Source organism: Stenella coeruleoalba (assembly GCF_951394435.1).
Source record: "Stenella coeruleoalba genome assembly, chromosome: 7".
Lineage (NCBI taxonomy): Eukaryota > Metazoa > Chordata > Mammalia > Artiodactyla > Delphinidae > Stenella > Stenella coeruleoalba.
In genome coordinates this window covers 85,926,195-85,952,243 of record NC_137153.1, presented here as the reverse complement: position 1 = coordinate 85,952,243, position 26,049 = coordinate 85,926,195, and the positions used below count along the sequence as shown (strand labels likewise).

The 26,049-nt window shown below is 44.6% G+C and overlaps 1 protein-coding gene across 2 annotated transcripts in view; it reads right to left on the bottom strand.

The window, feature by feature from the left end:
• UNC13B (unc-13 homolog B) overlaps positions 1-26,049 on the bottom strand; it is a 224,825-nt gene that overhangs the window by 13,935 nt on the left and 184,841 nt on the right. For both annotated transcript variants that reach the window (XM_079927681.1, XM_079927680.1), the window contains 13 exons: positions 23,546-23,592; positions 21,093-21,171; positions 18,826-18,900; positions 18,113-18,332; positions 15,416-15,643; positions 14,642-14,783; positions 12,514-12,683; positions 11,947-12,062; positions 11,437-11,600; positions 8,715-8,865; positions 7,211-7,279; positions 5,708-5,797; positions 5,237-5,365 (listed from right to left, as the gene is read on the bottom strand). In XM_079927681.1, coding sequence (XP_079783807.1) covers positions 5,237-5,365; positions 5,708-5,797; positions 7,211-7,279; positions 8,715-8,865; positions 11,437-11,600; positions 11,947-12,062; positions 12,514-12,683; positions 14,642-14,783; positions 15,416-15,643; positions 18,113-18,332; positions 18,826-18,900; positions 21,093-21,171; positions 23,546-23,592 — 1,680 coding nt within the window. The remainder of the gene's footprint in view (positions 1-5,236; positions 5,366-5,707; positions 5,798-7,210; positions 7,280-8,714; positions 8,866-11,436; positions 11,601-11,946; positions 12,063-12,513; positions 12,684-14,641; positions 14,784-15,415; positions 15,644-18,112; positions 18,333-18,825; positions 18,901-21,092; positions 21,172-23,545; positions 23,593-26,049) is intronic.

Genomic DNA, 26,049 nt, shown 5'->3' with positions numbered 1-26,049 from the left:
GTCTGTCCTTGAGAACTTCTCTCCCCAGCTCCAGGGCACTGTTCTGACAAGTTCAGTCAGGCATAAAGATGCCTGTACCCCTTCCTCCTTCTCCCAGTACCTATGGATATAGTGACTTCTTGGCTGAAGTACGCAGCCCTTCCAGTCTAAGTAGGTCTAGTTCCATGTGACCCCCACTGGAAGTCCTTCTCTTCTAGTGATGGCCCTCCTCTAATATCACCCCCTGCCCCACCACACACATGTACATCTCAACTCTGAAAAGCTCCTTCAAGTTCTGCAGGAGCTACGTAACAGACCTAGCATGCAGGTTGGCCCAGCCTTCAGTGAAGCAAAACTTCCCTTAACTTCCCTGAATGTTATTAGGGGGAAGAATTGCATCTAGAAAGTTATTTGCTTAGCTGGAAAAGAAAAGACCATGGAGAGCCAAGAATACTCAATGGGGAAAGGATAGTCTCTTCAATAAATGGTAATAGGAAAACTGGATATTCACAGGGAAAAGAATGAAATTGGACCCCTATCTCAAACCACCCATAAAAATTAACTCAAAATGGATTAAGGACTTAAATGTAAGACCTGAAACCATAAAACTCCTAGAAAAAAACATAGGGAAAAAGCTCATTGATATTGGTCTTGGCAATGATTTTTTGGATATGACAACAAAAGCAAAAATCAGTAAGTGGGACTACATCAAACTAAAAGGTTTCTACACAGCAAAAGAAACAATCAACAAAATAAAAAGACTACCTACAGAATGGTGGAAAATATTTGTAAACCATGTATCTGAAAAGGGGTTAATTTCCAAAATATTAATATATAAGGAACTCATACAACTCAATAGCAAAAAAAAAAATCTGATTAAAAAATGGGCAGAGGACTTAGACATTTATCCAAAGGAAATATACAAATGCCCAACAAGTATATGGAGAGATGTTTAACATCACCAATCATCAGGGAAATGCAAATCAATACCCCAATGAGATAACATACCTGTTAGAATAGCTATTATCAAAAAGAGAAGAGAGGGACTTCTCTGGTGGCCCAGTGGTTAAGAATCCTCCTGCCAATGCAGGGGACATGGATTTGAGCCCTGGTCCAGGAAGATCCCACGTGCCATGAAGCAACTAAGCCCGTGTGCCACAACTACTGAGCCTGCACTCTAGAGCTCGTGAGCTACAACTACTGATCCCTCATGACACAACTACTGAAGCCTGCGTGCCTAGAGCCCATGCTCCACAACAAGAGAAGCCACTGCAATGAGAAGCCCATGCACCACAACGAAGAGCAGCCCCCACTTGCTGCAACTAGAGAAAGCCCGCATGCAGCAACGAAGACCCAACACAGCCAAAGATAAATAAATAAATAAATTTATTTATTTTTTAAAAAAAGAAGAGATAAATGCTGGCGAGGATGTAGAGAAAAGGGATCCCTGGTGCACTGTTGGTGAGAATATAAGTTGGTATAGCTACTACCAAGAACACTATGGAGGTTCCTCAAAAACTTAAAAATATCACTACCATATGATCGAGCAATCCCACGTCTAGGTATATATCCAAAGGAAATGAAACCACTATCCTGAAGAGATGCCTGTACTCCCATGTTCATTGCTGCATTATTCACAATAGCTGAGACATGTAAATGACCTAAGTGTTCGTTGATAGAGGAATGGGTAAAGAAAATGTGGCACATAGATACAGTGAAATATCATTCAGTCATAAAAAAGAAGGAAATCCCGCCATTTGTGACAACACGGATGAACCTGAAGGGCATTATGCTAAGTGAAATAAGTCAGACAGCGAAAGACATATACTATATGATCTCACTTATATGTGGAATCTGAAAACATCAGACTCATAGAAACAGAGAGGAGAAGGTTGTTGCCAGAGGCTGAGGGGGTGGAGGAAATGGGGAGATGTTGGTCAAAGGGTACAAACTTTCAATTACAAGATGAATTAAGTTCCAGGAATCACAGGTACAGCACGATGACTATAGATACAATATATACTGTACTGTATACTTGAAAGATGCTATGAGAATAAAGCTTTAATGTTCTTACCATAACAGAAACAAAATGGTATTTATGTGACTGAAGGATGTGTTAACTAACCTTATTGTGGTAGATGTTTCACAATATACACGTGTATCAAATCAACACATTGTATGCCTTAAACTTACACAATATTATATGACAATTATATCTCAATAAAGCTGGGAAAAAAGAAAGAAAAGGCCTTGGCTGGGAAGAAACAAAGGAATACAATGGTGGATGGCAAATCCCAGATAGGACAAGTAAAGGTCACCACTGAAAGACTGGAATGGACATTATTTCCCACTGAGATAAGAGCAAAATTGGAATTGCCCAGGAGCACAGGAATAGGGCTTTTATGTAGGATGCCATATATCATCACAAATCTCCACAGTCCTTAATAAACCTGCATTACCAGGAAATTACTAGAAACCAGGACAGAATCCACATTTGGTTGATTCTGCCTCCTTAATATCACTGAAATACATCTTTTCCTTTTACTTGGCTCAGGCTCTTATCATTCAAGATCTCCTAACTGGTCTTTGACCGTCAATCCAATCCTTCTACCACTCAGTTGTCAGTGATCTTTCTGGAAGGAATCTCATAGTGTTACTCGTCCACCCTTCAAAAAAGGTCCATCTCCATAGCTTGAAATAAAGGTCCTTCCGAATACAGCCTCTCTCTCAACCTCATACCTAACCACTCCCTTCTGTTGCAGCCATCACCACACCACTACCACCAAATATTTGGTGCTTACTATATGCCAGGGACTCTGCTAAGAACTCTGCATTAATTATCTTATTTAATCCTCATAACAACTCCATTGGGTAGAAATTATTATCACCTTCATTTTACAGATGAGGAGACTGAAGGACAGTGAGGTTCCATGACTTGACCAAGGTCATGTAGCTATAAACAGCAGAACCAAGATTTGACCCCAGACAGCTGAACTCTAAAGCCTGACACTGTAACTGGCATAATTAAATTGCTTATACTCCTTCGAATTAATAAACTCATTTACAATTCTGTGTCTCCAAACATTCCGTTTGCTCTATATGGTATCCCCCTCCTCCCCAGCCCCTTTCTTTAGCTAATTCATACTCATTGCTCAAAATTTATGTTGAGCTCTACCTTTTCTGAGAAGTATTCCCTGACACCCCTGGTCTGGTTAGATGCCTCTCTCTGGGCTCCCAGAGCACCCTCTGTGAACCTCTCATATAGATGTAACAAACAACTACAACTACAATAAAATATAGTAAAAATAAAATAACAAAAACCAATAAATGTAGTAATTTGCCCCCACCTTCACCAAACAATGAGCTCCCCCAAAGCAGAAATGTGTCTTAATCATCTTTACATCCCTAGTGCTCGACCTGTTAAAAGAATGGATAGATGAATGAGCCAATGACTGAAGGTCAGTAGAGGGAAATAAAAGATACCAAGGGTTTACTTCAGTACAAATAATGAATAATGAGAAAATGAGAGTGAGAGAAAGTAAAAAACAATTAGCAAAATACAAAGGCTAAAGAAAGTCCCTGAATGGTTTGTAAGGTCTCTTTCAAAGTCTAGGTTCATCTCATGCTAGGGAATAGAGACCAAATATTCAGACAGACGGCTGCATACTTGAAAGATAAAAGCTGAGAACAGTGTCTTTCCCCTACCGGAGAGAATCCACAGATGGATGACAGAGCCTCAAGTGTGGCAAGCTAAACAAAGACCCCAGGAAAACCTCCCATGGACTTCAGAACCAGTGGGAGGTTTTACAGACCTAAAAAGGAGAAAGTTGTGGGACTTGCCTGGTAACGCAGTGGCTAAGAAGCCGCCTGCCAATGCAGAGGACACAGGTTCGAGCCCTGGTCTGGTAAGATCCCACATGTCACAGAGCAACAAAGCCCGTGTGCCACAACTACTGAGCCTGTGCTCTAGAGCCCGTGAGCCACAACTACTGAGCCTGAGCCACAACTACTGAGCCCGTGAGCCACAACTACTGAAGCCCATGTGCCTAGAGCCCATGCTCCGCAACAAGAGAAGCCATCACAATGAGAAGCCCGCACACCACAACGAAGACCAAATGCAGCCAAAAACAAATAAAGGAGGAAGTTGTAAAGATAGTACCTGAACAAAAAGCAAATTTGACAATGCAAAGGGGGAGTGTGAACAAGATTTTAGTCTTTACTAAGGTGCTCCTGGGAAGAATTACAAATTGGATGTCTTCACCAAATGGTAAATGTCCCAGAGATTTAGGTTGTCCTCCCATCATTTGCTATCCAAATCCTACTGCCTTTCAAGGTCTATCTCAAATACCCTTGTTTTATGTAGCTTTTCCCAATATCTCATCAAGAGTGACTTCTTCCTCCTTCAAATTTATCTCTCTTTCAAGTCCCTTCTAACAGACTTTGGTTGGAGTTATACATATGCTTATGTGACTGTGAACTAACTGAAGGAGCACTATGCTTCCTCAGAGCTGGCCTAGAACAAACATTCAACACATATTTGTTGGACTGAAGGGAATCTACTCTACAAATGTGTGCTCAGCAAGACATTCCTAAAATATCAACTGTAACTGAGTAATTAGACCCAGAAGGAAGTCCTGGCTTTGAAATAAGACAAAAAAGGATACCACTGGAAGGATTTAGAAAAACATACAAAGTCACCAGGTACTGAGTTAAGATCCCAGCCTAAACCAGATGAAGTAGCTCAGCCTCCCAGAAGGACAGGGTTAGCCTTGATAGTCAGCTAATGAGTATGTCTCAGAAGACCATGCAGTGCAGAGAAAAGTGGTCAGAGGGAAAAGTTAAACATCCACAAGCCAGTAGCTTAGATCTCAGGGGAAGGGAGCCTGGAACATAGAGGGGTTCACATGAGTCAGAATAAAATTAACCTTGGGGGAAACCAAAGACTCTGGGAAGGACTAAGTATTCACCTACCCACCCCCTGAACTGTGCTCAAATGTAGGTCACTTTTCTTCAATACCAAAGTAAAACTTATTGTTGCCACTTCTGTTCAACTCAGTTATGTCACATCTTGTCCAGTGATTCCTGTCCATCCACAAATGTCTCACGTGGTCTAGATGGTCCCCACTCCACAATTCACTCACTCTCTAGAACATCAAGGACTTTATCCTGAGCTCCCTTCCACCATGACCACAGCAAAGGGAAGCTGAGGCTCCAAGAATGACTGACAGTTGGCCCCACCTGATCCCGAACCTCTTACCAGCTGGTACTGGCGGCTGTACAAGTCATGGCAGTTGTTGAAGATATACTCATATGTTGAATTCAAACAGGCTTTCACACAATCCTTTACCACCTGGCTGGCTCTTGGAGGGCTCTGCAGTTCTTGCACCTGCCAATTAATAAAAAACAATATGGGTCCAGGGTCCTGCTCACCTGAGTGGTCTCTCCTCCTAGAACTGCCCCCAAATTATTCCAGATTCCTTCATCCCTCTGTAGGTCCCTGGACCTTGCCCTGGGATGAAATTGTCAGGACAGCTGATGGGGAGAACTGCCTAGCCCAACCTCCTTGACCCATGGTCTTCTTAAAAGTAACTCAGGAACAGATACATGGAAATGTGGGCTTAAAGGTGATAAATCCTATAGCCTTTGACTATGCCCAGTGATTCTTATTCTCCATGTCCCTGTGGCCAGGTCCCCAGCCTGGCACTGCCCAGCCCAGTTCATCTCTTACCTTCATTCTGAAGAAAGTAATGCTGGTCAGCAAATCCACTGTGGACTTTAAGTCCTGAAGTCGCTCAGGGCTCCCAGCAGGGAAATTATTCTATTGCCAATCAAGCAAATGTAAGAAAGGAACAGAAGAATATGAAAGCCTTCCCTGCCAAAAGCAATGAAATCAGAAGCTTCCCTAAGTGCTACCCACTGGGATCTTCCCTAGTTGAGAGGAACAAAAAAGCTGTAAGACCACAGGTCTCCCTCTCTTTTCCACAGACACAGGCCCTTGCCAAAAGCAGGGGTTAATAATCCCCAGCCCAGAAAGCAACACATCCTACCCCCAAACCTACTTCTACTTCCCATGCAATGTGTGAGCATTTGCACAAATGAACATACACTCACACACACACACACACACACACACATTTTTCTTGGGTGAAGATTCTTACACCCAAACAGTGAGTTCTTCAAAAGTTACAATCTAACTGTATATCCTGGAATATAAGTGGAGCCATGCTACAGACCAGACTGGGATCCAAGACATGTACTTTCTGTAGAGTGGATCCCAGTTACTCCACCGTTCTGGAGCCAGCAGATGGCAAAGCTCTGAGCAGAACTGCTTTTGGAGTGAGTTCCTTAGGATCTTTCCACCATGCCTCACTTCATTCTCCTTGGCAGGAGTTTTAGGAGGAAGCTGCCAAAGAAAGCTTAGGGATGATGCTGTGCCACTCTCCATTTTAAGGGTTGTTTTTTTAAACCTTCAAATGGCTACTTATATGCCAAATACAAGATATACAGTCAACTCTCCATTATTCGTGCAAATGGAGGGCACTGAAAGTGCAGATAATTAAAATCTCACTTCTTTTTGACTCTGAGATTGTTTTTATACTTACTTTTTAATGTGGATATATTGCCTGTTCTGGAAATTCACAACACTTTAAAGCAAGTAATGAAGTCATTCTAAGAAGGCCTAACTTAGAAAGAATGGAAAAACTGCCCATTTCCCCGTCCTGTCCTACGCACCCACCCTCCTACTACATCTATTTCCTCCCTTCATTCTAGAAATGGACATGACATCTGCTACAAATTACTTGCCCAAGCCAAGATACTCTCTCTCCCCTTACCCAGATTCTCACACCTCTCCTGGAAAATGAGGAGAATATGGAAAGATGCAATAAGGAAATATAATTATCTAATTTTTAAAGGAGCCTTTCTGGAAGAGATTATCCTTAGAAAACTCCTTGATGAATATGTCATCAGAGAGTTCGGTAGAATGACATGAGTGGGGTTAGAAAGCCAACTATCTATAAAAAGCAGCCATACCTGCTACTATTTACACACTGCATGGTCCTTGGAGTTTGAAGAACCACAGGTGTCAGTGACGTTGGCCATATATGTGGATGTGATGACAAAGACCAATTTTCTTTGCCTTCCATCTTTATAGTCATGATTGGTCCACAGTCTCTCTAGACTGATCTTGATACTACCCTTTGTCCCACCCCACAGCCATGTCTTCACTCACCCTGTATGTAGAGAGGTCAATCCTCAGTGAGTTGTGCAGTTGGTCCAGTAGTTTTACAAATCTCTCTTTCTGAGGGTGATAAACAAATAATGAGGAACAGAAATAATCTATTTCCAAGCTCTCTAGACTGTAGCAAAAAGAGAACCATCTCTGGGTGAGAGGGAGACACTGAGCTGGGGACATACCCTGTCCCATATTTGCCCATGAGGAGAACAACAAACCACGCAAAAGAGAAATGGGATAGGTCTTTCCTGTTCCATCTCTTAGCACTTAAACTGGGGAACCTTCTCACGCTGGCAAGAGGAAAGCAAGTCTCTGGGAGGGGAAACAGCTTTCTATACAAATCAAGAAGAGATGACCAGTGCATCTCCATCCCTTTGGGACTCTAACTCATCTTAGTCAGATAAAAGGAAACTCTAAACACATTCTCCAACTTGTTCCTGTGTCTGTGGTGTCCTAACTTATCTTGGAATAGCTCTTAACAGTTAAACAGACACAGCCTAGCAGTGACGACGGGAGAGAGAAATAGTGATGCATCTGGAAGGTGATCAGGGAGACACAAGGGGATTTCTCTTTAAACCACATTCCATATCATTTCCCTTAGTTTATACTTTTGAAATGTTAAAATAAATAACAAATACTATTTAATAGCTTATTTTTATAGAAAAGGTATAATTAAACGTGGAATCATGTTCCTGTAAGCTGTTGGTGCAGCACTCCTAGAATTCACATACTGATAATATTATATATAGCATTAGATATTAGTTAAGTCAATACATAATGTGGAGAGACAGAATGGAACAGATATTTGACTGGCTTAATCAATGATACTAATTCATCTACAGAAAGACTATCAACAACATCAAAAAAGTGGTCAGTACCAAGAAAAAGGGCTCAGAGATCCAGTAGATTTGGGAGTATCAGTAATTTTATCCCTAAAGAGGTAATATTTGTGGTGAGTCTGATATATACCATCCAGTTTACACTGAACTTATGTCAGGTGACATTATGAACAATGATTCAACTTCACAAGTACCTTAACAACAGGAAAGGGCATACCCTGGATCAGGAAAACTGTCCAGACACTAGAAAAGGGACAGGCTCAGGTATGCAACTGGTATTCTTGCTTAGACATCAGTCTCATATGAACTTAAGTGGTATGAATCCGTCACAGAGAGACTGAATAATATTAAGAAGGTTGCTTTGTGAACCTGCAGGACTGAGGAACATGGTGAGTCAACCAAGCTGTTGGCCCAGAGAGGTTCTCCCTGAGCACAGGTAGTGCCACAGTCCACAAACCACAGTGGTGCTATTTCACCTTTTCTCACTTATCCACATCTGAGGAGAGTCTACTAGTATAGTCTAACTACCCATAAGGAAATAAGTTCATTATCCAGGTGGCAACTATCTGAATTTCAGGCATATCAGCTCTGCAGTACTGACTAAAAAATCAAACTTTGTTAACTGATAACAATCAGGTTACATGTTTTTACGTCACACTCACCCCAAAGTTGGAGGCTGCAAAACGATCAGACGCAGAGACATTGGTGGAGGCGGTTGTGTGGGCATAGTAGGCATTGATGTTGGCCAGTAAGGTGCTCATCACTGCTGGCACACCAGGACACATGTACTTGGATGACAAACATGCAAAGTGCCTGAAAAACAGCACCTTCAGCCTCAAACGCTCTTCAGGGTTTGCAGCAAAGGTCAAGTAATCAAAAGATCTCACTCATGTGTATGAAGCTTCCGATCACCTTGGCATACAAGGATTTTCATAATTTACTCACTCAAATATACATCAATGAACGTGTACTATGTGCCAGGCCTGGCACTAAGGGCCAGAATCCAAAGAGGTGACATTCTGGCAGAGAAAGCAGGTGTTAGAAAGTAAGTCAATAACCCAAAGCATGCTATGCAAAAATTCTGTGGACACACACAGGAAGATCACCTAAATTAGAATGGCTGGGGGCTAGAAGGGATTAGAAAAAGGCTTCCCAAAGAAGAGATGGTTGAAACAAGTCTTAAAGGATTAGTAAGAATCAATCAAATGCAGAAGCGTGCAGGCAAAGGGAAACTGTATTGCAAAAACAAATATACTTATGGAGAGTCATTCATTTGGGAAACCTCACTCATGGCTACTGCTCAGGTGTTTGATAGAGGAATACTACGAAATGCAAGAGGAGAAGCAGACAGAGAACAGATAATAAAGGAGTTTATCCTAGATGCTATAGTAAGTTTTTAAACAAAGGCATACTGTGATCAGATTAGTCTTTCAGAAAGGTCACTTTGAAGGTAAAAATTAGAAACAAAAACTTGGAGAGAGATAAGACTAAGAGAGAAAGACCAATTGAAGAGTTACTGCAGTCACTCAGAAAAGAAGCAATGAAGCACTAAATGGAACAGAGAAATGGTTAAGGGCACAGACCCTAGAGCCAGACTTTGGGTTTGAGTCTCAGCTCCAGTGCTCAGTGACCTTGGATAAATTACTTCAACTTCTTCATGCTTCAGTCATTTTATCTATAAAATGGAAATAATAATGATATGGGGATTAAATGAGTTAACATTCATAAATTACTTAGACCAGTGCCTGGCACATAAGGAAATGGTACATAGGAGTTGTTGTTGTTGCTGTTATTATTATTATTATTATTACTGAGCTATAGCAATACTGATAGATTAAAAACATATTTAGGAGTAGAATCTAGAGGTTTTAGAGACTGATTGAATGGTGGTAGTATGAAAGAAATGTTTAGGCTGACTCCTAAATTTCTGTTTGGATAACTGTGTAATAAATTGTTCCATTTACTAAAATAGGGAATATAGGAAGAACAGATTTGGTGGAGATAATGTTGATTTGGATTTTGGTCATGTTGAGTTTGCAGTGCCTATGAGAATAGCCAGGAAGCAAATGAAAATGGATCTGAAACTCAGGAAAAGGTCTGGTCTGGAGAAAGAGATCTGGGAGTCCTAAGCTCAGAAGTAGTGACTAGGTCATAGGCTTGAATGAGCTCATCCAGGGAGAGTGAACAGAGTAAGAATGGCAGAGGGCCCATTCTCCAACCTCAATCCTCGACATGTTTCTTCCATCTAAACTAAACTTCTTGTAATTCTTTGAATAGTCTATGCTCTGTTGCATCTTAGCATCCCTGCACATGCCCTACCAGAAATACCCTTCCTCCTTTTCTGTATTTCAAGTGTCAACTCTTCAACAGCTTTCTTCAAAGCCCTCCCCTAAAATTTAGATGCTCTCATAATACACTGTGATTACTTCTACTATAGCACTTATTATATTATATTGTAATTGTTTGTTTACTGGTCTGTCTCTCCTGCTAGACTGAGTTCCCCAAGCACAGAGACCCCACCTTATTCATCTTTGTGTTCTCAGCATGTGGCACAACGTGTGACACATAGAAGGAACTAAGTAGAAGTTTGTAGAATAAATGAAGCACAGCCAGGGCACTAGCTACCCTCTGCTTACCTAGTGCTGCTTCCTGTGCAGCTTCCTAGTGCTGCTTCTAATGGCAGCCTTTCCAATACACAGACTATACCTCTTCTCATAGTAGGTGGGAATTTCTTTTATAGGAGTCTTGGTCAACTGCAGGCACAGCTGCTTTCCCTACAGTTCAGTGCTTTTTCCGACTCCCAGGCCAGTTTATGAAAGCTTGTCTGTCACACACATATACCTGAGCACACATACCCTGTCTGCTCAGGCCTGTGATGTTTGGGCAAGTCTGTCCTTGTATACCCTCCCATGCCCTTTTCTCTTCCTACCTGTGAACTCCGGGGTAGACAGACTAATACCTTCCCCCTGAGTTACTGACAAACACACTCCTTTTTTTTTTTTTTTTTTTTTGCGGTACGTGGGCCTCTCACTGTTGTGGCCTCTCCCGTTGCAGAGCACAGGCTCCGGACGCGCAGGCTCAGCGGCCATGGCTCACGGGCCCAGCTGCTCCGTGGCATGTGGGATCTTCCCGGACTGGGGCACGAACCCGCGTCCCCTGCATCGGCAGGCAGACTCTCAACCACTGTGCCACCAGGGAAATGCAACACACTCCTTTTATACATATACTCTCTTTGCACAGATCCACCCTACCCAGCTCAGAGAGGAAAGCAATGAATCACTGCATACTACCCCACTGAAGACCTATCCACTCTGTCAGTGTACCTCCATTGTTAGCTACTCCAAAGGTTAGCAGCCATTTCCTAGAGCCCCAGGGGAGCCTTACGTCATAGCCTGATATATGGACTCGATGCCATAGCGCATGGCAAATTCATCCACAATTTCTTGGGCAGTCTCATCAAAGTACACCTTCCATGCATCGTCTCCTCGAGCCTCAGGAATGTGGACTCCTCCACTGCCCTGAATGTCTGTGAGGTAATGGAAGAGGTTCTGTAGAAGACAGAGTAAAATATATATTGATATTAAAGAGTTAAATATATGTTGGAGAAAAAAAAAACCTGCTGGTAAAGACCAGGGGAATGTGAATAGGATTCTATAGAAATTCTGTCCTTCAAGTCATTGCTCAGTAACTCCTGTGGCCCCAGTAGGCTGTTCTCACATTAGTGAAAGAGAACTGAGGATGGGACTGTTATATGGGCTGTCCAGGGTAGCACAGTGGGCCAAGAACAAAATAAAAATAGGCTCCAGATCTTCAACCATCTAGCAATCCTACTTATTGTCAAAGGCCCCTCCCAACACTGCTTTCTGGCATCCCATCTACCAAGAGCTGGCTCACCTCATGGAGACATGTATACTGCACATGATACGGGGCTACCTTCTCCTCCCCCTTGATCTCCACATTGATTTGTAGTCGGATAGCCCCTGAGACAGCTGATTTGTCTGTCCTCTTCTCTAGGAAGGAAAGAAGACTGGATATTGACACCAATGCAACTGCAGACAGCATAGACAGCCCCCAACCTGGCTTAACCCAAGGAAAAGGAGGCACTGACCCAAGTGTTCACCTAATAGGTGAATTAATTTCAGTGACCATATAGTCCACAAATACCCCAGAACTGGCTGGGTGGGAGAAAAGAAGTGCCCAAGGGACTAAAGGCATTAGGGCTGAGTATGAACATAAAAAGACCTTCTGAAATCTGGAAACTGTCCAGCCAGAGTGAGTTCCAGACACCCCCACTCCTCTGTCCCCCATCTCTATGCATGGTCGGTTCTCTGCAGAGAAGCAAGGCTCTGTATAGAGGTGTGCTTTGGGGACTGAGTGGTGATTTTGGTAGATAGGAGTTTCCCCAGGTTCCCCATTCATGCTCTCCCTTTCCAGAAACTTTCTCTGGTCCTGCTTCCTCACCCAAGTTGTACCAGACGTCCATCTCGCCACTCAGTGTTCGAACCTCAATGATGGTTTGGCCAAGGAAATCATCAGACTCTCGCTTTAGCCGCTGCTTTACTCTTGACTTGATGTCATCATCCTCATCCCACACACGTACCTTAATGCGGTCAGAAGAATTGTGGCACTCACTGTGAAAGAATTAGGAAGGCTCTGTTATGAAGAGACCCAGGAGCCCGTACTCTTATTACTTCCAATTCCCTCCCAAAGCTCTATCAGCTGCACTTGAGGCCCTGCAGAGGAAGAGAAGGAGTCAAAGAACAGTGGTACTCAAGTCCCAAGTGAGTCAGGCTATCCCAGCAAATGGCTCTTCATTCCTTAGCTTGGGTAGCTTTCTACATACCATTATCCAGTCCTTATTGCCCTGGGACAAAAGCGAGGAGGGGAGGAGTAATTAGGGACAATTCTGATTTCCTATCAGCTAGCTGTACCAACAAAACCAACAGAAAACAGCCAGACAGATGCCACAGAGCCCTAGGAAGCAGCTGCTAGTTGCCTCCCCAGAATCCTATATGAAGTCCATAAAGGTGTTAAATGTTCATGGTAAGTCCATCTGGTCATATATGCTTTAGCTTTCTACCTAACACCCCCATCTATCTAAGAATGTGCTTGGTGAATTTCTATCATTCTTTAATTTCCACTTGAATGATCATTTCCTCCATGGTGTTTGCTTTGGAGGAGGTAGTTTGCCCAGGTTCCTCCCTCACTCTCTTCTTCCCCAGCAGTTGCTTTCTGGATCCCTGTTGCCTTATCCAAAAGTTGTACTTGGCAGAATCTCCTGCTCCTTACCCTATGTTCTCAAAATATCTTTGCACATTCCATTAAAATATTATAGTATAGCTACTGGTCTTCTGAAAAATAACAGACAAATCATCAATCAGCCTCTTGAAGCCAGGGATGTCTTATACATTTCTCGATACACAACATCATGTATAGTGTCTTATACAGAATACAAATTGCTTGCTAAATGATAAAAGTGGGCAAAATTGACTATAGAGCCAATTCATTTAGAATTAATCATAGGTAATATTCAAGAAGGAACCATTCAGCTTCTTGAAAAACAAGTGCTCCCCCCAGTAACTATTGTCTCTGGATTAGAGACTGATTTTATAGGCCCCAATCCCTTTCCCCAATCCCCTTCCAAGGAGCCAACAGAAAAAGGTCTCTACATAAGCTGCCTGCTTGGCTGATTCAAATTCCTGGTCCTGGGCTTCCCTGGTGGCGCAGTGGTTGAGAGTCCGCCTGCCGATGCAGGGGACACGGGTTCGTGCCCCGGTCTGGGAAGATCCCACATGCCGCGGAGCGGCTGGGCCCGTGAGCCATGGCCGCTGAGCCTGCGCGTCCGGAGCCTGTGCTCCGCAACGGGAGAGGCCACAACAGTGAGAGGCCCACGTACCGCAAAAAAAAAAAAAAAAAAAAACCCCACAAAGTCCTGGTCCTAGGCATTAGGGGGTGTGACAAAGCATCTGGATTCACCAGACATTAGTCCAAGTCCTCGGCTAGAGCTTGCCATTTTTCAACAACCATCCCTCATTGTCATACGAAATAGTCTATAAAAAAGTGAGATAATGAATAAAGTAGTAGGGAGTGGAAGCTGAGGCAGAAAGAAAAGCAGGGCCCTTAAGGAAAATGGAAAATTCTCCAAATCCCAGGTTCCCATCTTCAAGCCAGAATTATCCAGTTGTAGGACAAAGATGTTCCCTCCCCACTTCCTAGAAGAGCCTAACCCTTCCTAGGCAGGATGGCAGGGCTGGAAGATACACAGTTGGGTGGGCAGTCCCTGGTTCTGTCACTCAGCAGTAGTACAATAAAATCTTTCTAGCACTAAAAAAAGCAGTATGTGACGTCCAAAGCCCCCTTTAATAGCCCTAGTTAAGACAGGGCTTGGGTACAGTAACCCTGATACAATAGCCTATGAGAAGAAACCCAGAGAAAGAACAGCTGCTACCCAATTGAAGCATGTGAGAAATGGGTTTTCTCCACTGCCTCTGACCCATCTCTCTTAGAGCCCAAGCCCAGAACAATGAGATTTAATGCTGCTCCCAAAACATACACAGTCCCAGGTAAGACAAAGCCCACTATGACTTACAAATGGAACTTCTCCTCCCAGACAGGATTCAGGTTCCCAAAAATGGTCTTGGTACGCTTCTTGGTTTTGCCCACTTGCACAGTCACATAAGGGTCACTGGATCCTGTCTTGTCCTTGGCTTGTAGGCCCTGGGCACACACCACTGCAACCCAAATGCACATAGAAGGAGGCTTCAGAGTACACTCCAGAAGTCATAAGCCCTCCAAAGTACGACTCATATTTCCCATCTTAGAGCAGCCTCTATCTGCTCCTTGCACAGGAGCAGATTTTCTCACTCCTCCACATCTATCCTTAGCCCTAAGCCATGAGCCTTTCCCTCAAAGCCTAGCCCAAGAATCCTACCTCCCCACTAGAGCCCTAACTGACCACTTACCCCAACAGGTCCTTATCTGTTCTGATACATGCTTGCTTCAGCCATATCCACCCAGTTAGTAAATCACTGGTTAACTATTCACTAATCTCCTGCCTGTCCCCTTACCCCCACCCTCCCCGCTCTTATAATATCAAACTGTTAACCAAGTCTATAACATCAGACTGTTACCAAATCCTGGTATTATCATTCGTATTGTTTGCAGGTGCCAGTCTTGCCTCTCCCAGCATCCCCTGGCATCAGAGTCTAGGAGAGGAGCAGTGATGAATAATGAAGCCCTCCCTCTTCCTTCATTCTGTGCTCCTTCTCCCCAGCCCCTACTCCCTCACACTCAGGATGCTTCTTCCCCAGGCTCCTCCCCATAGCCAAGGCCCTCCTGTCCTCTCAAACTCTGGCCTGCTCACCAGTTATGGTAATCTTGGCCGACCATTTGGAGGTGCCATCCAGCACACTCTGCTTCACTGTTTTCATCTGTTGCACATGGGCAACTTTGCTCACATTGAAGACATCCCGGATAACTTCAAAGATCTCCGGCTTATTCCGCTCTCGGATCTTCATGCGGTCCTTCATGGCCATGATAATGTTCTGTGTCCGGTCCTCCGCTCCATGTTTAGAGCTCTTTTCTGCAGCCCCTGAAGAATGGCCAGAGACAGAAAGTAGGGTAACCAACAGGCCACCTACCAGACCAAGGATCAGGCTGAAGAATGGGGCCTGGGAGAGGTCACTGAGCCGTGGGAAAAGCTTAGGAAGACACTGGTATGTCTCTGGGAAAAGTTGATCTCTGTGGGGCCCGCTAGAGTTTAATGCCTAGTTAGTGGAGTTTAAAATGCAACTCAAAGAGTAGCAAAAAGTTGATCATTGTTATGGGGGTGTATTATTCTATTCTCTCTATTTAGATATATGTTGAGTTTTTCATCAAAAAAGAAAAACAAAATATGTAGCTCAGTCTGCACTTGGCTTTGTCTTTCTTCCATCTGCATGCTTGTTGAGAGATACCCTCCAAGTCTAAGGCCAAAATATCAAAATGGGTATCCCAGTTATCAAGGAGGGGTTGTGTATGGGCACAACAACTCCACCAATCTCATCCGAATGCCAAGCCACGATACAGATCTCAGAATTCGTCACAGCACATAGCTGGGTTCTGCCCCATAGCTCCAGTGTCTTTAATCTCAGAAAATAGTGTGGTATGGTGAGAAAAGTATGGCCTTTGGTATCAGACAGACTTGAGTTCAAATCCTGACTCCACTACTCCCTGCTGGGTAAGTAGGCTTCTTCTAAGAGAAGAAAATGTCACTTATCTCTCAGGATTTGTAATAAGCATTATATTAGATAGCATATATAAAGCATCTAGCCCAGTGCCTGCCATCTAGCACTGGGCTAGATGCTTTATTTATTGAGTAATAAACAGTCCCTATTATTGTTACCATCATTATTATCCTGGCAAGGCCAAGGGTCTTTTTCACCAGCCATGACCCCAGCCAGCTCATCTCAAAGGTCAGTAAGCTTCCTCTGCTGTCCTAAGGATTATGGCAGAACAAAGACTCCTCCAGTGTATTTCACCAACCAGGCTTCTCAGGGCAGAGGACCCATCCTTCCTTTATTGATCCTGCAGACTGGCTCTTAACCTCTCTCCAGTCTCCAAAGTCTTAGGCCTTAACTACAAAACTTGGAGCAAAGGACAAAAGTCAACATCTGCATCCTAACCCTGGGAGAATGGAAAGCAAGTTTTCTGTCCAGTGAAGCCTACAGAAGGGCATTTAATTCCACTCTGTGCTTCACAGAAGCCTTAGTCAGAAGATATTTTCTGATAAATGAAAAATGACCTGGGCTTCATCCTACTCTTGCCATTTAGCATATCCCATGCAATGCTATTTACCTGGACTGGGACCTCTGAAAGGCTCTTAAAGGGAAGATGGACACCCTGGCTACAGAGCACCATTTCAGAGGCTTCCAGCAAGCAGCCTATGCAGCCAGTTGCTAGTTCTTGCAATTAAAGCAGGGGTCTGCTGGCACCTGTGCTTGTCGCCCCTCATGATGGATTTGGGCAAAGTCATCACCAGCACCCAACTTCTGCTATGTTCTGCCTGTCTCTTCATGTCTACTATAGCCATGCCACTGGCACCAATCTAGCGTTCTTCAAAGAAAGACATTTTAAGTCAACAATTCCTTGAGGCTTCTTCCTGGGCCCCTTTTATGTCACATATCTTTCCTTGGGACAATGAACTGCTTGTGAGTCTAAAGGCAACCTTCCTTTCTCCTACCACAATCCTTGAAGTTTTCATTGCTATGGCTTGGCTCTGAGTAACACCTGAAGACCTGGAGGGGCAAGAAAATACTTTTCCACATCCCACATCCCCTACCCCTGCTCTTCCTGGGGTCTAGCTACAGCAGTGCAAGCCCAGCAGGAGTGGAGCAAGGAGATAAGAACTTAGAGTGCTACCACCTCCTGTGACAGAGAATTGTTGCTTTTCCTGCTCCTGTTTTCCCCATTCTATGATGGCAGCACAAGTCACATATTTAGCAAGGGCCATGGGAGTCTGGCACATTCTCCATCTGGATCTCTGCCTAATCCATTTGAAACTTCTGTTCTTGGCACTGTTGTCTAAATGCTCCAACTATAATCAAGGAATAAATTTCAGCTTCCCTGAGTCCTAGGGTCTAGACCTCAGGAGGTTCCTCTATGAGGCCTAGAACCTCACAGAACTCTCTCTTCTCATTAGTTTTAAACATGCTCTAGTCACTTGGGCTGATTAAACGTGCTCTAGTCATTTGGGCAATATGGCCACCATAGTGTGTACAATACTCAAGCATAGCCGCTGGGATCATCTGAAACCTAGAAGGGATTTTTATCTCCATCAGAGGACCACAGAAAGCTCAACGGATTTTTCCTAAAGGTGCTTAAGAGAGTGCTACAAGACCTGTTATTTGGAATGGCAATGTCTCTTGACTTAGGACCCTACTTTCTCTAAAAAGGAAAGAACTTCAGAATCAGGTAGAATAGAGGGATGATGTCCCGGCCACCCTAGCTCTTTGTTGCCAGACTCTTTTGGAGAGTCCCTGCTGCCCATGTTTGCCACCCATCACCCCACAGGGAGACTCACGCTGCAGGCAGTCGGCATTGAGCAGGTCCTGGCACTTCTCGTGACACTTGACTCCACACTCGCTGCAGCGCATGCCCTGCCGGGCAATGCCCCAGAGCAGGCCTTCACACTCATAGCAGTAGGTTGGGGTAGTGGCCGTCCAGACCTCAAAGTTGTGGGGTGTGGTGCACGAGATGGGATAGATTAAGGCCTGCAGGGTTTTCTTATACACATGGGATTTCTGAAAGACACATATCCCATCACCCACCAGCAACTTCAGTTCTCTGCTGGGAGATACCAGGACTAAGACCCTTGCAGGGCTCTCAAGACCCCGGTTTCTCCTCCGGCAATTGAGGAGATGCTTTAGCTTGGCCCAGCCCACAGCCCAGCCTGGCAGAAAGAAGCCCTCCACATCATGTGCTCCTGGTCATCCAAGATAGGTCTGATCTGAATGCTGGGCCTGAGCCTTGTCCCAGTATTCAGGCTTTTTTAGAGAAACAAAGGGAACTAGGCTTACCATAAAACCCTGACATTGGTGGTCACATACTCCAACATGAGATTAAGGTTTACTCCTGGTCTGGACCCTTGCCTCGGGGAGCAGTGTAGAAAACTTGATGCTATCTGTTTCATTAACAGAGTGTGCCCAACACTTTTGAATTCCCGGTAAGTTTGGCTACAGAGATGTTCACTGGACCGTAGGCCAGTGGACTCTTGAAAGCCCATGGGTCACTTACCAGCTCTTCATCCTTGAGAGAGGTGCGTGTAGCCATTGCAGAAGTAATTCCTGCCTTCCGGGACTGGACCAATGACTGTGAGAGAAGACTTGCTGTCAGCCCTGGCTACTACCAAGGGCTAGGCAAAGCCCTGGGGAGGGAGTTTCAGTGACCAAAGCTATTTGATGATAACTCACTATGTTCTCTCTATTTTTACTGTCATTCACAGGGGATTGCCATGGATAATAGGTAATAAGAACCTGAGGTTAATATCCAAATCCAAGGCCCTAAGGGACTGTTCTAACAATGACAGAACAGCACTTCTCTCAGGGTACCTATCATCCAAAGAGTTTTTAGGTATCTGACCCCACAGAAGCTCCTTGTTTAAAGGAAGGCAAAGGAAAATGAAAAGATTAGAATTACAGTCCGAAAACAGGTCATGAAGAATAGGATAGACACACAACTCTGACAGAGTCACAGTCAAGAACCATCACTGGGAACTATGATTCTATACTATATCCTCTATTCTCTGGTATCACCCCCTGCCCACACAACCCCAGGAAGCTGTGGAGGCCAAAAGCCCAAATGAGCAGGGCACTTGAGAGTGAAAGGGGCAATGTAGCCTCACTGAAATCAAGCAGGGTAGGGGGTTAAATGTGACAGCTATGATGTCCTGCTAGCCAGGCTCTTATATGGAGAGGCCCATGAATCTGCCAAGCCCAAGCTTCAGGGACAGCCCCTGGAGAGGCACATAGTTTCCCTAAAGCAGGGGACACAGGCAGACAGAAGTCACTGTATCAGCCTAAGCGGGCAGAACAGTTGGGATGTGCCCAGGTGCTTGGGATATGGACTCTTATAAAGCATAGAAAGGGGCTCTGGAGACACTTACCATAGCCTGTGCAGAGGAGAGCAGAGAAAGGAACAACATGATGTTAAAGCCCCACAAGGGCATGAAAGCTTTCAGAGACAACTGAGAGGTTTCTTCCCTATAGTCCAAAGTAGGAAACATGTCCCAACCCCCTCTGCCTCTATCAACTAAAAACTGTCTTCAACCCAGACAGCTGACCAGGGCCCAAGGCCTAGAAGGCGAGTTATGCCATAGTGCGAAATATGGGCAAGGTTAAAAGACAGAGGAGGGGAAACAAGAAGTGAATGAGATACTGCTATCCAATCAGTTAAACAAAAAACAGCTGGTGAGCAAGGAGGGCGAAGACGAGAAAAAGTAGGAAGAAAAGAAAGGAAGAAGAGAAAAAAGAGATGAAAGACAATGAAAGACGTAATAAAGAAGAGATGACATCCGAATTTATCTTCATCCAACCAGCTTGATGAAGAGTTGGTGGGAAAAGAGGTGCATTAGAAAAGAAGAAAGAGGGAAAGATATACAAATAGCAGGGGGAAGAAGAAGGAAAGAAAGAAATGATGAAGAGAAAATGGCAGAGGATACTTCTACTCAGTCAATTAAGTAGGGAGAAACTGGTGGAGAAAAAAGAGCACAGTATGGAGGAAAAATCAAAAAAGGAGTGGATAGAAAAAACAAAATAGACTGAATAGGGAGAAAAAAAGAAGAAAATAGGAGTAGAAAATGGTAATAAGAAAAAGGGTTCAAGTCTTACTGAACATCTGGCTCTGGGACTCTGAGATGACCTGGGTACCACTCTACCCCCCACTACTCACTAAACTACAGAAAATTCCTTGAGCTGATTCTGCCTTAGGAGGTATGAGCCCAGATAGGAGCTTCTGGTCATGCTGGAGGTCTGAGATCAGCTTTAACTCCTAAGCCTGTTTCAATTCAATTCCACAAATTGTTATCACTACCTCCCAGTGCTAGACACAAGGGTACAGAGATAGTCTAGAAAACCTATGCCTTGGGAGACTTCACTTGACCTCCAAGAAGGAGTCACATTTGTCATGCCCATCACACACGAATCTCAATTATCTAGTTCAGGACCAGAGGAAGTTTCCATTACAGGTCATCAGAGAAGGCTATAGAGATACCTAGAGGAGATGGATAACTAGAAGATGACCCTGGAGCCCAGCTTTGAGGGTCCAAGCTATAAATGTTCTAGTAGGAGCTTCAGCTAATGAAGAACCTGGGGCTCTGACAAGGGAGTGAGGTAATGTAAGGTCCTACTGAAGCCATCACTAAGTTTCAGTAAAGCTTTAAATGATTGATCGTCAGACTAACACTTGTCACTAAAGGCCCCACTTCCAGTCCTGAAAGCTGGCCAAGTCCCAGTGGGGGATATCCCAAGGCTACAGCCTAAGCCTTCACAAGAGTCCTTACTCACCAGATCGCTGACAAGCGGCAGTGGCTTCTTTCTGCGTAGATCTGGCATGCTGTCAATGCCATAGAGTCCTCCAGCTGGCCTGAGGAGAGAAGAAAACATATCAGTACCTTTAGTCTCACCTTGAGTTACTGGCAGGTTCAATGTTCCATCCTCCTTGCTCATCTTCTCCTCAGAGGAAGATGAACTGACCTCCACCGTGTGCCTTTAAGAGGGGTAAGGAGGACAGAAAGTGAGTGAAATAAAGCCATGGGATGACAAACAATGGAATCTGCTCTCAGTGTCTCCTTCTGAGGTTTTAGCCAAGGATTGAGAGCTCTTTTATCCCACTGTGCCAGTCCAAGGCTCCTTTGTTTATGTGAAGGCCCTTGTGCTCCATAAAGCAAGGTGGGAATTGGTGGTTAAGATAGCTCCTCCTTACACTCAGGCCACACTAAAGATAAGTCTTTCCTGATCTGCGCTAGAACAGAGCCCACAGGAATAGCTCTACAGAAGAGCTGCTGCCTAGGTGAGCAAGACTGACAAACAATAACATGTAGAAGGAGACCTTCTCCAACCTGAGTAAAAGAGTCACCAGTTCTGTCTATCCAAGCCTCCTGAAGAAAAAGGGTCTCCACGGAAAGAGGAGCCTGCATAATCAAATGGAGGCAGGGGAAGCAGATGAGAGACTTCCAAAAGATCATTTGGGGGAAAAAAGACCATTTAAGCAGGAAACAGCAAAGTGACTCAGAGTCTGGCCTAGCCCTATGGTCACATCAACAGGGACCAGGAAAAAATTACAGCTGGAGAAACTTGAGATCTCTAAAACTTTTATACCTTTTCTATACTTACTAATTTTGTTGCTGTTTGTCTGTTCCTCCATAACAATATGCAATAAAAATATAGAGAATTTCCCCAAAAGAACACCCTTCTCACCTTGAGATAACCTGGATTTCATCCCCAACTCTTCTACTAGTTCACTACATGTCCTCTGCCAAACTTCCTTCCTCTCTTTGGGTCCTGGTGTCACTTCCATAAAATGAGGGGGATGAACTATAAAACCTCTCTGACCTTTTGGAAGCTATTCTGAGCTTCAATTAAAATAACTCATGTACTTGGTTTTAATGAAACCAACGAGGTGGGGAAAGCAGGGTGGCTGGGTTGTACACCACAGCTGGTCTGAAAAGAGAAATGTCACAGAAGAGTAAGTGTGTACTGCCAGCTATATAGGCCAAAAATGGAGGCACAAATTGGGTCAAGGCCAGGAATTGGAACAGGCAACCCGATATGCTGATTTCTAATAATCCAGCTTCCTGAATACAGGCAGTGAACTTTGTTCTCAATGAGACTACCACACCAACGGTAGATCGAAAGTTGTGACAACTTCCAAGGACTAAGCTGAAGGAAGGGAAAGAAGGCAACAGGGAGGCATTTAGAAAATCACTGCCTGGCTCCATTTAAAAATAGCCTGGATATGTTCCACTGGCATGTATGGATTTGAAAATCATTTGAAGAAAAAAGCTAAAGCCCTGAAGAAGGGCTGTTGAAGAAGCAACGGGCGCCACAAGTTTTTGGCTAATTCTGAAAACTATAAAATGCAGTCCTTAAGCCGAGAAGTTTTTTTTTGCAACAAAAGTGAGCTTTTGACAAAAGAAGGGTGGTTCTTTCACATGTTTAGCTCTTGCTATAAAAAAGACAAATCACAAGGAAAAGGAGCATTTAAAAATACAGTAGAGAACTTTATGATCTAATCTTTTCTCTTCCCTGGTGACAAGGAAGAGGAGGCAGCCACTGAGCATTTCTATGTCCGAAGGCCTGTGTGGGACAAGGAGGGAAGGAAGGTTCTCAAGCTCCTGAGGAGTGTATGTGGCGGTGTGGGTGGCGCAGGCGCTTGAACGCTCTTCTCTCCCAAGCACAGTCAGTGAGTTATAGGCAGCAGTCGAGCAGTTTGAAATGCCTCTCTGGTGCAATCACATGGGTCTGAAACTCCCAGACAGACAGAACACACAGAGCTCCTACGGGACGCCACTTACGTCTTCACTACAGTGGAATGGAATAAGTAGATGACTCACAACAGCTGAAGATCGATGGAGCCCAGGGAGTAATCTAATCAGCAACACTATCAACAGTGGAATAGAAGGAAACTGTCTCTAAATGCAGATGTGTTTCTAGTTTCCTCATTCCCATACATAAAGGGTATATCACCACTATGATGCAATATATCAGAAATTCCAGAGGTAAGGATAGGGGAGCCCCCAAAGTTCCCTCCCCTGCAAAGCTCTCTCTTCTGTCTCTGAGGAATCAGTCTGCAGACTTCTGTCTTCTGCCCCAGAGAACCAAGCAATCTCTACAGTGGAATCTCTTCCTTCCCCAGAATCCAGCTGATGAAGCTGTTTCTCCTGCTTCCCAGGGGAAAAACTAGAAGCAGCATAACAGACTGCATAAGATCCACAGAAACCTTGTGGTACAACACTTACCCTTCTGGGAGCCACTGGGGCAAAGAGGTATCACCATCATCTGCAATCTTTAAAGAGAGAGAGAGGAAAAAAAGTTAGATCCTGGGAGAGATGGGAGATTGCCATATTTCTTTGGTCAAGCAGTGAGCAATAAAGTAGGAAGCTCAGAGCAGTGTAGGTCACATACACCACGTGGTGACATAACCAGCCTGATGTGTAAGCCAATTCCATGATCAGCCAGGGCAACAAGCAGGCTGCTGAAATGAGTGGTACTTCACCTCCCTTCTCCCCAGTGAATAGGGAGGATATAAGGCCAAGCTCACAGAGATCCCAGGACTAAGGTCCACTGGGAATGTGAGAGCTGCCAGAACTTTCAGCCCCTCACACAACCCACTGGTATATATAATAGTAAGCCAAAGCCAGGAGAAGGGTCCATGCAGGCTTCCACGCCTCACTAAAGCAAAAGGACAATTTCACATGGAGGCCAGTCTTCTTCCAGCTATATTCCTAAGTTCTGTTGGCTGCCCCAGCGTCAGACCTGGTCTTTCTGGATTCCTATCTCATCTTGTGATTTGACTTGGCCTAGGTTCCTTGAAGCTCTAACTCACTGACACTGAGTACAGTCTACATTTGATAAGCTCTATTTAACAAGAGAACCCAGGACAGATTAGATACTCAGATTATCACTCTGTTGAATTTTATGAGCTCTACAAGAAGTTGAAAATTGAGGCACCAAATAACTCAAGGAAGGAACAGTTAGAAAACACGTTTTAAAGGTTTCTGTAAAGAGACCCAAAGCAAATCCTTCAAGCAGTGTACAGAGAGAGTTCCAAAGCTGCCAGGGCTCTCCAGAGAACCAATGGTCCATGCTGTTTAGGCTCAACAGACCTAGAGCTAGTGGGTCTGGGGCTTCCCATCCCTCCTTGTACCCCTCCACTCCCAACAACTTCCCTGCCTCCTGAGACCTGGGTCCAGCTAACTATCCTGAGCAAATGAGCTCCAGAACAAGGGAGGCAGAAGTAAGCTGTTAAGGTCTGGACAGGGGCGAAGTTTTGGGAGGGCTAAAGATGGGAGAAGTTACAGACAAAATGAGGCGAGAGTACAAAAAGGAGAGGTAGGAAAGGTTAATGAGTGATGTAAAAGTGGGTAAGAATGATGCTGGATCAGCATCAGGCTTCAGATGAACTTCGGATTTAAGACCCTTTTCAGTAAGACCCTTCTCAGGTCGCCTGTACTCTAATCAAGCCTATCTGTCTACTGCCTATAGCCCTTCATGACCACATTTCGCTGCTTCTGCCTGCTGCCCTGGTTCTGAGTGGGATGATGTGGTAGAGGGAGGGCCAGGCCCAAAAGGCAGCCAGAAGTGGTTGAATCAAGTCTCCTAAGCTTCTTGTGAGGGGTAGCCCATCCCTAAATCCCCAGATCCTACCAACCAGAACTTATCCTCCCTTTGGAAACAGTCACCGCACTGAGCAGATCTTTATTTCCTACCTAGAATTAGATGTTTGCCAGAAACCACTGGGCTTAAGGAAACAAAGTCACAAAAAGCCTTTGGCAGCCAGAGTTCACAGGCTCAGATCATACACATTTCCTGTGCTTAGAGGGGACAATGGGTCTGCAGAAGCCTGCAGACACAGCATAGAGCATGCACACGCAGGGCACAGAAGGAGGGCCGGGGGAATGAGAGGAGGTCTAGACAAAGTGCCTATAGGAGGTACATTCATAGACACCACTTGCACCTGAGGAAGCATAGGTGAGCACAGATCCTGCACACAGAGCTACAGAACATGTGCACACACCCATCTGGGGGAGGATTCAGTATTCACTAGGGCCCGAATCACTGGCAAAAGAAACCCTTACTGTCTTCAGGAACCAGTGCTTGGAGGCACAGAGCGTTAGTATACCATGCATTCACATGGCATGGGGAAACCACATCACAGGTCTACAGAAGCTTGTGCTCACAGAGAGGCTAGGAAGCCTGCTCAGAAGCACACATTTCGGCCCTAGGCAAGAGGTACAAAAAGCCTACAGAAGCTCCTGCTCTCAAATACAAAATGTGAATGCATGCTGTGCTCAGCAAGGGTTTACAGCATATGCCAATCTGCAGCAATAAGTAGAAAACGGACACACACTGTGCAAAGTAGGAAAAGAGGAAGGCAATCAGTATCTGGGGGAGTCAAACTGAGCACAGGTATAAGCACACACATGCTACATTGAATGTGCACCATGCTGGCACATACATTCTCACACTGCTCCAGGGATGTCTGCAGGAGCACACACAAGCATGGAGCATGCACACAAACTGCTTTCAGGAAAAACAGACTAGCTGCATGAGCCAAAGCTCACGAGGCACAGATCATAAGCACACGTGCGTACACACACACACACACACACACACACACACACACACACTGTGCTCAGGAGGGAGAGGAGAGAATTGACAACAAAAAGGGCCCTAAAGGGCCAGAGCACAACCTGAAGGGCTCCTCGCTTTCCTTCTGCAAGGAGAGAAAGAGCAGAAAAAA